Genomic DNA, 12,686 nt, shown 5'->3' with positions numbered 1-12,686 from the left:
AGGCAGGGGACTGCGATAATGTATGGTAATAACCGCAGCCAGCCCTGCCGAGCTGATAGCGCTGACGGCAGCGCCTGGGCCCCCCCAAACCTGCCCCCGCCACTGTGGGGAGGGGGAGCAGCGCCAGAAGAAAGGCTCAGCCTTCCTCCACCGGGTTTGTGCCTTCCTGAGCAGCTGTATGGAAATAATTCCCATCGGAGGCAATTGTTTCCCCGACAAGAGGGAGGGGGCTGCGGGGGTACTGTGGGTGAGGGGTTTTGGGGGCTCCCAAGGGCAGGATCATCCTCTTGAGGGGCAGGAGGAGAGAGGTCAGGTCCCTACTCCAGCTCCCAGTCTACCCACAAGGGACATATCCTGCTACTGGAATGAGACAAGCTGCCCTGTGCTGCCCCCACATCTCCCACTGGTCCTCAGCTCCCCCACCCTCCTTGGATCCTGGACACGGGCTCTGGGGTCAGCCAGGATCTGCCCGAGGATGCCCACTAGTGCCAGGAGGCAGAGCCCCCACTCCTGCCCTCCCTGCTGCCTCAGCTGCAGGACGCCCCAGTGCCAGCCTGGGGGGCTGCTGGCCATTAGGAATTCCAGTCTCGTTCCTCCCAGAGGCGTCCGGGTCGCAGCCGGAGCCCCGAGGTGGCTCCAATCCGTGCTGTGGTGCTGCCGCCGGCGCAGGGAGCAGATGCCAGACAAAGGGCCGGGGACAAAGGCCCGGCTGCCTCGTGCCCCAGGGAAGGGGCGCAGGCGCGTGCAGGGCACGGGCGCTGTCCCACCCCGGGGCTGCGCTGCCCTGACCTCCCGTGCCTGCCACGTCCCAGTGTCACCCTGCTGGCATGGCTGGGGCACAGCGAGGTACCAGGTTGGCCAGCCCTGGCATTGGTGCTGTGCCACCCCTGCCATGGGCACTCTGCCTGCACTGCTCTGGTGCGAGGCTCTGCTGTGGCTCCCCTCCAGCTCTGCCCACCTCAAGGTGCAGCGGGGCTGAAATGGGGTGCAGGGGGGCACAGGGCTATGGGGATGGGAACACAGCAGAGGGTGGCAAATATCACACGTTGCTTCAGTCCCACTGTGCCTCAGTTTCCCCAGCTGCTATTGGGGGTCTTGTGAATGTTCCGTGTTGCCCCACCATCCCCCTCCCCATGGCTGCCTTTGTCCCCAGTCCCCCCAGCTGGCTGCAAACCCCCTGTCTGGGGGCAGCTGCCACAGCACAGGGCCAGGAACGCCACCGGTGCAGCTGGGGCTGTGCCCACCCACAGAGTCCAGGGGGGCTTTAGGGCACGATGCCAAATGGTGCCAGAACCCCCAGGGGAAGGGACTGGGCCTGGCCCCAGTTGAGAGGTACCCAGGTGGGAGACACTGGCACAGACAGCCCCCTTAGCATGGGGGGTGCAGGCAGCAGGGAGGCAGAGGGCTGAATAAAATAAAACAAAACACCTTCTATTGTTTTCACAGGATGGGAACACCCCGTGCCCCGGCTGGGAACAAAGCCCTGGAGATGCTGCGCCCTGGCAGAGTCCATCAGGGAACTGTGTCCTGGTCCCAGCGCTGCTTCCCAGCCAGCCAGCCTCGCTGGTTCTGGGAGTTCATGCTGGCAAGAGCAGCGGTCTTGGAGCGTCCACCCCACTCATGCTGGGCACGGTGGGTTGCAGTAGTCAGCAGATTTGAAAAGGCCATAGACGTTGACAAGGGGGAACATGAGCAGTGCCCCCAGGAGGGAGCCCAGCTGCTCCAGCACCCCGTACCACACCAGCGCGCTGCGGCTGCGGCTCCGCAGCATCACCCCGGCCATCACCTTCATGTAGGAGAGCGTCCCGGTGAACAGCACCCAGGAGAGGACCTGGTGGCACAGGTGGAAAAGTGGTCAGGGCCAGGGGTTTCCCACTGTGGGGACATCGTGGTGACGTCAGGTCCAGGTGTGGTGTCAAAGACCTCCCTGAGCGAGAGGGACACTGTGACTTACGATGATGACATCGCCCAACTGGGACTGCTGGAGGAGCGGGCAGGGACTCATCACTGCAATGGCCATGTTGTAGGCACCAAAGCCTGTCCCTGCCATAGTGAGGAGGACCATCAGGGTCAGGGACCTGCAAGGGACATGTGAGTGTCACTGGAGAGCACTACCTTTCCCTGGTGAGCAGCACAGACATGCAGCACATTCCGGCTCCTTGTATCTCAGTTAAAGATACAGATGCAGCTATTAGCTTTATAGTGCTTCTACTTATCCTCCACACAGAAATGTTCCAGCTCTGTTTCTTGAAGTCTGGTATAAAAGATAAACACTCAGAAGATGCATGAAAGAAAAGAGGCTCCATCTTCCTTTCCTGGGGTGTCTATGCTGCCAGGGCATGGTCACCCCACACACCCCTTTCCCAGCCTACACTCCCAACCCTTGCAAAGTAGGGGCCCCTCTTGGGGCAGAAGCCCCTGGTGTGCACCCTGCTGCAACCCCCAGGGCCCTGCAACTCACCTGCTGGGCAGGAACATGGCCACGATGCAGGCCAGGGGGTTGGCCATGGAGCTGAGCGTGGCTGCCAGGTGGTAGGTGGTGTGCCCATAGGGCAGGCAGGAGTAGGACTGCACAGATGGCAGGACCCCGTTTGTCAGGGCGCTCACCCAGGCGATGAGGAGGTAGATGAGGGTGAGCTGGGTTAGGGAGTAGGAGACCTTCTGTGGCAGGATGTCCCCAGGTCCCTTGGGATCCTTTGGGCATGAGCAGCCTCTGCCGAGGTGCGAGTCAGCTCCCTCATCAAGGATCTGGTCAAATGAGCTCAGCACAATGTTGCTGGGAAAGAGGTGCTGCTGGGAGAGCTCCCACACCTTGGGCTGCCGGGTGAGGAAGAAGAAGGCCAGCAAGCAGGTCAGCATCATCGCAGTCAAGAGCAGGAAAAAGATGAGGGTGGAGAAGTTGGGTGGGAGGTAGTGTGTCTCCAGATGGAAGGTGGTGGTCTCCATGGTCTCATTGCCAGTAGTGACGTTGACTTCGTAGCTGACATTGGTGCAGGTGGAGATACCAGAGCCCTGGCCCAGGGCAATGAGAGAAGGGATCAGCCCACTTAGCCCTTCACCTATGAAGAAGGTGTTTGTGTACTGGGGCTGCAGCTGCATCATGAAGGGCAGGAAGGTGACAGAGGAGGTGCAGTCCACCAGGGCCAGGAAGAAGGTAAGGATTAGGAAGGAGACGCTGTGGGATGTCCCAGCAATGACGGACGTGTGGTTCCAGAGGAAAGCCAGAAGCAAGCAGGCCACGACACCCACGGACACGATCACATAGATGACAGGCACCTCCTTCAGCAAGCCAGGCCGAAAGCGATTCATGAGGGTGACAAAGAGAGGTCCCACATTGGCCATCTGGATGATGATGGTGATGTAGGAGGGGAGGTACCACTGCTCCGGCAGCACCGTCACCAGCAGAGGCACCTCCACCCACAGCCCGTTGATGGCCACCCAGGAGCCCATGCCGAAGGCACAGGCCAGAAGGTGGGTGAGCAGTGCCATGGCTCAGGGCTGGGTGCCTGGGCCTGCGAGCGACGCTGCTGTGCTGTGGGGAGAGACTTTGATGAGTGCTGAGGAGAGATCTGACCCTTCAGACCCTGGCCCTGTCCTCCCATGACCGCTGCCTGTGTTGGCAGAACAGCTTCCCTCTACGTGCCGTGGGGGTGTGGGGCACACAGCCCAGCCCAGCCCCCTTTGCCCTCTGCAGGCCCTGTGGACCCCTCTGCCCCCTTGAAGTGATGACACGGTGTCCTCCTGCCCTGGGTGTGGATCCTGATGAGCTTCACCTGGTCTCATCCCCGAGCACTGGGGCTTGGCAGCAGCAGGTGCGGTACCCAGGAGGGCATTGAACCTGTGCCAGCTCACGTAGCAGCTCCGTGCCGCCTGCGAGGGCTCGGCACAGCCGGGTGCAGGGGGAAGGGGGCTCTCACCTGAGGGCTGAGTGGCCTGGGCAGCTGCTCTGCAGGGAATGGACGCCTCGTACCTCCCACTGCATCTGCAGGGCAGGACGACACCGCGCCCGTCCCCTTCCAGTCAGGACCCGCGCGATTCCCACACGCTCCGGTGGCCGCGGGCGCCAGGCCCAGCAGCCCAACCTGCAGCCCAGGCTCTGCTCGTACCGATCAGCTGAGTCAGCCGGGCTCCGGACTCATCCCTCGCCCGCTCCCATCCCGCTCCTGGGAGGAACTCTCACGTTCCGAACATGTCCCTACGCTTCCGTGCCCCCCCGGTGCCGCGGAGCCGAGTCCAGCCCTGCCCCGGGGCGCTGAGGCCGCCAGAGGAAACTCACGGGGCTGAGCCTGGCGGGAGCACCGACCCCGCCAGGGCCCCGGCCCCGCGGGAGGCAGCGGGGCTGCGGCAGGAGCCAGGAAGGAAACGGGCTCCGGTCGGGCCGGTCCCTCGGCAATGTCCCAAGGGAAACTCACTGCGCTCTGGGGAACCGGCAGCACCACGCGGGCGGCAGCCAGTCCCGGCTGCCCGAGCAGTGACGTGAGGCGGGCGCGTCACCACCTCCGGATGCGGACCGGTGACAGCCTGGCCCTGCTCTGCTCCTCGTCTTGGTCCCGGCTGGCAGAGTCCCCAGCTCAGGGGGGTTATTATTCTTGGCGGTGTCCTGGACTTTGTCCTTGTCCCTGCCTGAACTGCGTCCCACCTATCAGAGAGTCTTCTTGCAGGTGCAAGTGTCAGCCGATGACGGTTCCTGTCCCCATCAGGATCTCTGCGGGGTCACGAGCTTGGCATGGGGCGCTGGGGAACCTCCGAATGTGGGAGTTGTCCCACCTCGGGACACTGCGGGGACACAGCCGCGAGCCAGCGGATGAGCCATTTGCACCGGCCGGGAGGTGACACGGGTGAGGACACGGACCCCAGGTCACCCCCAGCAGCCAGCCCCCCTCTCCCAGCCCGGACCCACCGCCCCGGGATGCCTCATGGCGGCTCTTCCCCCAGCACCCACCGGGTGTCGCTGGGAGAGCGGGCTGCAGCCCTGCAAAACGCGGGGCTGCCTTCTCCCGCCTGCTTCCCCGCCTGCCGCCCTGCCTACCTGTCTGCAGCGCTCTTACTGTCCCTGTCCCTCCGAGGGACTGCGGTTTGCTCCTCCAGCCTGCCCTGCGCCTGTGGGAGCACCCATGGCAGCCAGGAGCGTTGGGTGTAGTGTGGGGACAAGTCTTGTCCCCGGGGCTGCAGGGACACTGGGTGACAGTGGGGGGGATGGTCACAGTTTGAGGTGCTGCTGCGATTTAATCCCAGCAGATGGCTCAGACCCCCTCAGCTGCTCACTCACACACACCCCCCCGGTGGGATGGGGTACAAAATGGGGAAAGATAAAATGGTAAAAGGGACTAAACTCACGGAGCAGCTTAATAGGAAAAGCAAGGATGTCCTATAGTCTGGGGTATCCCGGGGCAGGGGGGGAAGGGGGAGTGGCAGAGCTGTCCCATCCACGTCCCCTCGCAATTTCTATGTCCCCCCAGCGCTCTTACTCACTGGTGGGGCAGCAGCAGGAGCAGAGAAGTCCTTGGGGCTCTGTGTGCACGGCTCAGCCAAGATCAGACACTCCTGGGTCATCAGCACTGCTTTCAGCACAGCTCCAAAACAGTCCCGCCCTGGCTCCTATAGACAAAATGACCTCTATCCCAGTCAAACCAGTACAGGACTCCAGGGAACCTGGAAGGTGGGGAACAGTGCAAGGTGCTGGGGAAAGCAGACGCAGGGAGCTTGGGGTGGGCAGCTGAGGTCATGGTGTGTCCATGGGTATGGGGACACGGAGGGGACGGCAATTGTCCTGTGTTTAATTTGTCGGCACAAAGAGGCGGCTCAGCCGGCAGTGAGAGCCTTCCCAAGGGCCAAGGGCTAAGGGGGAAGAGGCAGTGGGACCCTCGTGTTACCCCTTCACGCCGCTCACCCAAATGCACCGGACGCGTGCTGCCCGCCCCGGCTGTGCCTCCTCCGCCCCCTGCCCGCCCCGCAGCTGAACTCCCGGCCCCGGGCCCCTCGCCCCTCCGCAGCCCCGGCAGATGCGAGCCAAGGCCCCGGAGCAGATGGCAACATTTGGTAGCCGAGCGGTCCCTGCCTGCGGGACTTTGCTGGGCTGTGATGACCACCCCTCCAGGAAGCCCCCTCACCCAGCCAGGGCTGGGGAGCCCATCCCAACTGCAATGCCAGGGGTGCAGAGGGGATCCCAGTGTGGGCACACTGCTCATGCCATGGGGGTGACAGGGTGGCATGGAAAGATCAGCAGCTCAGCAAAGCAGGGGTCTGTACTTAAGCTCAGCCCTAGTGAGACCCATCCCCTAATATCTTCTTCCATGTGTGAGAGTGGGGATGCTCTGCCTGGGTAGGAGGTGGCTGCTGCTCCATTGCTGGGGGACAAGGGGACCCCCTCACTCCAGGGACTGCTGGCCACCCTATTTGACAGGGTGTGACCCCCAGACTTGGGGACCTGCTGGCAGCTCTCAGCCTGGACTCCGGCAGCCCCAACCTTATTTGCATTCCATTTCCATGTGAAAGGAGCAGGTCAAGTTGAAAGTGGAAAGGCTGGTGGGGGGCAGCGGGGAAGGGGCCTCTGCCGGAGGTGAGACCCCAACAAAAGGGCCGGATCCCCAGGGCCCAGCGCTTGCCTGGCCATGGGCTGCGGCCACGGCCCCACGGCAGCCGCCATCTGCGGGTCTGTGCTGCCGCCACCACCGGCCAGACAAAGGCCTCGTGCCCAGCATGTCCCCATCTGTCACCTCCCTGGCTCCCGGATCCCTGAGCACAGACCGAGTGTGAACATCCGGGTGCAAGCAGCATCATTCCCTCTGCCCACAGGGAATGGGGTGATGCTGGGTGCAGTGGGTGCCTCCCCATTCTGTCCCCATGTCCCTTCTGGAGCAGATCTGTAGAGCTCTTGCTGGGGAAACTGAGTCAGGAGCAGGTGGTGGCTTATCCTGGGTCTGGGCATGGCAACAGGCTGGAATAAAACACTGGGAGTTAACACCCAAGATGAAGGGGCTGGGGACCTCAGCTCTGGGGGTGCCCACACAGCCGAGCCTGAGCCCTGCGGCTTGGCAGGTGTTGCCAGGCACCCGTAGCTGCCTCCACCCAGCACTTCCAGGGGGAATTGGCTGCTGAGTGTGTTTTCTGCTCATTGGCAGCTTAATTTAGCATCCAGGAGGTCCTGGCAGTGGCACGAGGGTGTCTGTAGAAGGTGAGAGCAAAGGCACTGCCAGCACCTCCTTGTCCCTCTGTTCACAAACACAGTCCATGTTCCTGGGGCAGAGTGGGGATGCTGCACCGGGTGCTGGGGGGGCATTCCTGCAGGAGGCTGCCCTCCCAGGGCATGTCCCGGGATGCTCCTGGGCAGGGCGAGGCTTGGGGCGCTGCCTGCATCCAACGCCCCGCTCCAACGGGCCAGACGTGCCCGAGCAGCTCCTGCACCTCCTGCCTGCGCCTCGGCACCCGTGGGGGGACGCAGCCTGGGGCTCTGCCCTCGCCCACCAGCTGGGATTTTCTAGCTGAGCCCGTTGTGTGAATCTGGGCTCGGGGCAGCCCTCTGGCTCCCAGACTGTTTCCCTTCTCCCTCCACCAGCTCCTTGTCTTGCTCCAGGAGCCGTTTGAACAATGCAAGGCTGTAACTGAGCTCCACAACATGAGCCAAATGCTCGTTCCCTCTGTGCAGAGCTGAACAGAGATGCCTGGACCATGGGGCAAGAGCCACCCCGGGGCTGGGTTCAGGCCAGCAGGTCCAGGTGGCTGCAGGCTTGGTGACCCTGTTCCAGTCTGTCACCTCTCCTGCTATCCAGTTTATTTTCCTATGTTTTGGAGTTTATTGCTACTGGGTGAATGGGGAAACAAGATGAGATTTCCAAATGAGAGCGGGCCCTGCCAACTAACCGTACCAGTGATATGAGGGAATCTGGGTGCCCACAGCAAGGCTGGGAATTTCCCCCGTATCCCTGAAGCCCTAACCCAGCAGCAGCACCCTCTGCCCACAGCGAGCAGTGACATCCAGAAGCATTTTGGATTTGTCACTGTGAGCACCTCGGGCCGTGTGTGCACCCAGGCTGCCCAGCCGGCACCGCGGGCTGAACCGGCACCCGGGACGTCACCGGGCACCGGCGCGCTGCGTGACGCAGCCTGGCACGGAGGAGGAATGCCCTGTGCTTTCCATCCCTTGGGAGCGCTGATTTGCCTCGGAGGGCGTCCTCGCCCGGCGCTGACTCAGCCGCAGCAGAACCGCTCCAGCACCCTCCAGCCGCCGTCAGCGGGGAGACGGGGAGGACGGGGCTGGGGAGCAGGAGGGTGGGGACAGCAGGACACCATCGGGACACCCTCGGAAAGACAGCACGGAGAAGGAGGTGGCAGCTGATCCGGCCGACAAGGCTCCCACGCCGCAGGGCCAATCCAGGTGGGTGGCAGAGGTGGTGCTGGTCCCGTGCTGGTCCAGTGCCAGCAGAGCGGGGCTGGGTGAAGGGGTCACAACCGTGTGCCTCTGGAGCAGCTCCTCCAGGCTGGAGGTGACCTGGTGTGCCATGTGAGCCTGGCTGGACTGCCCACCTCAGGAGGGAGAGGAGCTGGGGCCACACTGGGCAATGCCCAGAGCTCAGATCCCTGAACGGGGTTTGGGGTATGGGATTATGTTGCCGAGTTTTTGGGGCTGTTTGGAGGGCGGCTCCGCTCTCTCTGCTTGGCTCGGTGCAGCCCAGCTCGGTGTGGCCGTGCCAGCGCCGTGGCTCAGCTCTGCAGGAATGTGGAGCAGCAGGTTGTGCCCGGCCGGGCTGTCCGTGCTGGGGAGGGGTCCCCACGCTGGCCACTGGTGGCTGTGCTGTGGCTCCTGTGTCCTTGTCCCTGGATTTCACAGCCATCTCCTCTGTGGCTTGGCTGAGCGTCTGGTACAAGGCTGAGCCACAGTGCCTGACATGGGGACATTTTCCTGCTTTGCCTTGCCTGGGGGACACTTTTGCACCCCTGTGCTGAACCGGGGAGCCCTCCCTGTGCTGGGCACAGGTACAAGGGCAGCGAAGCTGGCCATTGGCACAGCGGCTGGGCAGCACTGGACCCGAGGAGTTGGGCAGGGGGGTGCAGAAAGCTGCCCCAGGAAGGAGGCAGGAGGATCTGTGACAGTGCTGGGACCGTTCCCAGCTGTCACCACGCCTGGCCGCCCCCCTGCAGACATTTTCCAGGTCAGGAGGCAGCATGTCCCCCCAGGCAGGGCATGAGGACGGGGAGAGGGGCAGCCAGCCTCCCCCATGGCCACTCGTCTGTCACAGCGTGTCAGGGGGATGCACCGTGAGCTGTGCAGAGATCCTGATCCTGCTGGGGTGCAGATTCTGGGGAGTCCGGCACCCTTGGGCTGGTAGGGGGTGCAGACATGGCTCAGCTGTGGCTCAGCCACGGCTCGGCAGGGCTCTGGGTGCCAGGGCTGGCTCCTGCCGCTGGGACAGGCGCTGGGCTGCTCCCAGGAAGTTTGTACACGCAGGTGAGCGGGTGACGGTGGCAGCTGCCGGCTCGGGGCTGCCACGGGAGCGAGTGAGGCCACAGCACACCGGCCCTGCCCTGCCCACCTCTGCACCCGGTGAGTGCCGGGGCTTGCTGTCACATCCTCGGGCTCATCAGTGCCCCGAATCGGGACCCTCGGGAGGAATCTCAGAGCAGCTTAGGAAAGGCGTTGGGGGAGAGGGCCTGACCCACATATGCTCCTGTGTGCCCTGCCGCTGCTGAGCCCCTCTGGGTATTGGGGGTACTCTGGGGGTGTCCACCTCTGGTCAGGGGGCTGCAGAAGGGTGTAGGGCTGGTTTGGGTGCCCTCCCCCCCCCCCCTTTTCGCTGTGGGCGGGCTGGTGCGACCGTTGTGGCGGCTGCGCTTGTTGGGGTTGGCAGGGACCCAAGGACACGGGTGCACAGGGCCTCAGGCTGCCCGAGCGCCCGGGAAAGCACGAGTGGAAACCCCCGTGTGCTCCACTTACTTTCCAAGGAGCTCCAGGGTGAGAGCAGGGAGCCTGGGAGCAGCCTCGGAGCTTGCGAGAGCTGAGGGAACAGCAGAGGGAGCGGAGCACGGAATCCAGCAGCCCGGCAGGGTGGTGGGTGATGGAAACCTGGGCATGGGGGATGCACGCCGGGGAGCAGGCAATGCACCCCTGGGCATGGGTGATGCAAGGGTGTAGATGAGGCACCCCTGGGAGCAATCAGTGCTCCCCTGGGAGTGGGTGATGCACGCCTGGGTGAAGGAAATGCCCTCCTGGATGTGGGCAGCGCACCCCTGAGCATGGACGAGGGGCACATTCAATGTCCCCCTTAATGCGGGCGATGCACCCCGGCACCTGCGGCTCGGGCAGAGCATCAGTGAGGGGTGCTCGGCTCCCTCCGCCCCCGCTCTCTCCGCAGGGCGCCCCTCGCCGCGACCGGGCGCCCTCCCCGGCGGCGCCATTGGCCCCGGTGCGGTTTGAAGCAGGCGTGCGGCGCGGATTGGCCGGGGCATTGTCGGGGAGGCTCGGCGGCGGCGGAGGCGTGGTGACCGCCTTCAAATAGGCAGCCCGGAGCCGGGGGCGCAGCGAGTGCGGTACCGCACAGCCGGGGCTGCCTTTGTCTGCCGTGGGGCCGGGGCGCGGGCAGGGGCAGCATCGCCGCCGCTCTCACTCCGGCCCCGCTCTCACTCCGGCCCCTTTCCGCAGCCCACGGCGCCTGAGCCCCTCGCTGCCCGTGGCGGCCGCTCCGCCGTGTCCCGGTGCCGGCACGGAGGATGCCCGTCGAGGCGCTGCAAGCCGGTGACACCATGAAGGGGGTGACGGTGACGGCGCCTTTCACCTCGGCCATGCCCGTCCGTATCCTCCGCAAAGGGCCCGCGTATTTCCGCCGGCACGCCGAGCCGGGGGCCGGGAAGCCCAGCGCGGTGGAGAGGCTGGAGGCCGACAAGGCCAAGTACGTGAAGAGCCAGAAGGTCGTCAGCACCAGGCAGGAGCCGGTGAGGCCACTGCTGCTCAAGCAGCCTCTTTTCACCCCCGGGGTGCGCCGGGCTGTGCTCACCCCCAGCCGCAGGGCACCCCCGGGGCCGCGCCGCGCCGATGCTGCCAGCCCGAAGACCTCCCTTGACCTGGAGATCCTCAACAACCTCATCAACCTCTGTGACAGCCCCTTCCCTAAGGCGGAGAGCCCGCTGGGCAGGGAGTGCAGGTGGCGGGCGGAAGCTCCAGCGGTGGAGGGGGCTGTGAAGCCACCGGAGAGCCCGGCCACCCCCAAGCCCCCCGGCAACGTGGCCGTGCGCAGGGTGGATGTCCGTCCCTGTGGAGCTCCGCGGAGCCCGGTGACACCGCTGCCCGCATCCCCCATCCCCGGTGGGCTGCCTGTGACCCCGTCCCGGAGCTCGCCCGCTCGCCCGGAGAGCGCCCGCCGGCAGCCGCTGCTGCACCGCTCCAAGTCGGACCTGAGCGATCGCCTCTCGCGGGCCACCGCCGACCTGGAGCGCTTCTTCAACTACTGCGGCCTCGACCCCGAGGAGATGCAGGACATGGGGGCCGAGCGCTTCGCCCGCGCCAGCTCGGACATCGTGTCCCTCAAGTTCCACAGCGTGAGCACGGCCAGCTCGGAGGGCGGCCGCTCGCCGCCCAGCGCCGCCACGCCGGAGGGGCGGCCGGCCGAGAGGGTGCCCTACGGCATCTCCATCATCGAGCGCAACGCCCGCGTCATCAAGTGGCTCTACGGGCTGCGCCAGGCCAGGGAGCCCCAGCAGGTCTCCGATGTGTAGCAGTGCCGTGGTGGGCACCGGGGATGGGTCACTCGTACGTGGGCACTGCTGGGGACAAAGCGCTGGCTGTGCCCTGGGAGGAGCAGGGACCTCTTGGTGGTGCCACAGCATCACTGGCCTGATGTGGCCAGGGATCCATGGTCAGACCCCTGTGCCAGCACTGGAGAACCAGGTCCCCCAAGCCCATGGGAAGGCAGAGGACACATGTCCCTGGGTGTGGGGCTGGTCCTCAACACCCACAGGGCCTCAAGTGTGGCTGCCCTGCCTGTCCTGCTGGCAGCTCCTGCCTGTCCTGCTCCTCACCAACATCCCAGGGTGGGGTGCAAGGGGCTGGGTCCCCCTGCACGAGCAGGGACACTGTACCCGTGAAGGAGCTGCCTCTTGCAGCCTCCATGGAAGGGGTCCCACTGCCTGGGGTGGTGGCCGCATCCTGGTGGTCCCATCTTATAGCTGAAGAAAAGCCTGGTGCTTTGAGGGGTGAGGGGCAAACCTGACCCCCTGCTTCAAGCTGCCCAGGGCTGTGTGTCTGTGTGAGTGTCTGCAGGTGCCTGTGTTCCCCTTCCCGGCTGCCAGTGGGCAAGAAGCCCCCACCATGCTGGGCCTGGTATTTATGAAGACAACAGTTCCTCTTTTCTACTCTTTTCCTTATGTTTGATCTGTAAATAATAATAATAATTATGATGCAGCCAGTTTTATTAAATACCTGTGTTTTGGAGGCTGTGTGTTGTCTCTTGGGGCGGTGAAGTTTGGGATGGGACAGGGACTCCTGGGGTGCTCTGCAGGGCAGTGGGTGCTGAGGGGATGGGTGCTGGGAGGCAGTCACGCGTTCCAGGCTGCAGCGTGCCAGCGCGGGGCCCGGCGGGCACGGCAGGGCGGAGGTTGGGTCTGGCAGGTCCCGGCAGAGCCCCAGCTGCTGGGATTCCCCTCTGTGCCACGCACCCTCCCCTGCCTCCTTCCCTCCCTGCTGCAAAGCTTGGCCA

General features: G+C 64.4%; 2 protein-coding genes across 4 annotated transcripts; one reads left to right on the top strand and one right to left on the bottom strand.

The window, feature by feature from the left end:
* Window positions 1-1,410: 1,410 nt before the first annotated feature.
* SLC52A3 (solute carrier family 52 member 3) lies at window positions 1,411-4,468 on the bottom strand. Of its 3 annotated transcripts, none has more exons than XM_064729813.1 (4): window positions 4,413-4,468; window positions 2,462-3,532; window positions 1,955-2,078; window positions 1,411-1,831 (listed from the first exon to the last, which is right to left on the bottom strand). In XM_064729813.1, exons 2-4 carry the CDS (start codon window positions 3,487-3,489, stop codon window positions 1,619-1,621), a joined length of 1,365 nt encoding a protein of 454 aa, XP_064585883.1. In that variant the 5' UTR covers window positions 3,490-3,532; window positions 4,413-4,468; the 3' UTR covers window positions 1,411-1,618. The 3 variants fall into 3 exon arrangements, with proteins under 3 accessions (XP_064585883.1, XP_064585881.1, XP_064585882.1); XM_064729811.1 differs by having other exon boundaries at window positions 4,107-4,436; XM_064729812.1 differs by lacking the exon at window positions 4,413-4,468 and adding an exon at window positions 3,918-4,092.
* Window positions 4,469-5,433: 965 nt separating this feature from the next.
* Window positions 5,434-12,406, top strand: FAM110A (family with sequence similarity 110 member A). Its single transcript, XM_064729818.1, has 2 exons — window positions 5,434-8,374; window positions 10,637-12,406. Exon 2 carries the CDS (start codon window positions 10,705-10,707, stop codon window positions 11,704-11,706), a length of 1,002 nt encoding a protein of 333 aa, XP_064585888.1. The 5' UTR covers window positions 5,434-8,374; window positions 10,637-10,704; the 3' UTR covers window positions 11,707-12,406.
* The last annotated feature ends 280 nt before the right edge of the window (window positions 12,407-12,686 follow it).

This window comes from Zonotrichia leucophrys, chromosome 20, assembly GCF_028769735.1.
Source record: "Zonotrichia leucophrys gambelii isolate GWCS_2022_RI chromosome 20, RI_Zleu_2.0, whole genome shotgun sequence".
Lineage (NCBI taxonomy): Eukaryota > Metazoa > Chordata > Aves > Passeriformes > Passerellidae > Zonotrichia > Zonotrichia leucophrys.
The sequence above is the reverse complement of the archived record's forward strand: the minus strand, read 5'-3'. Positions and strand labels throughout refer to the sequence as shown.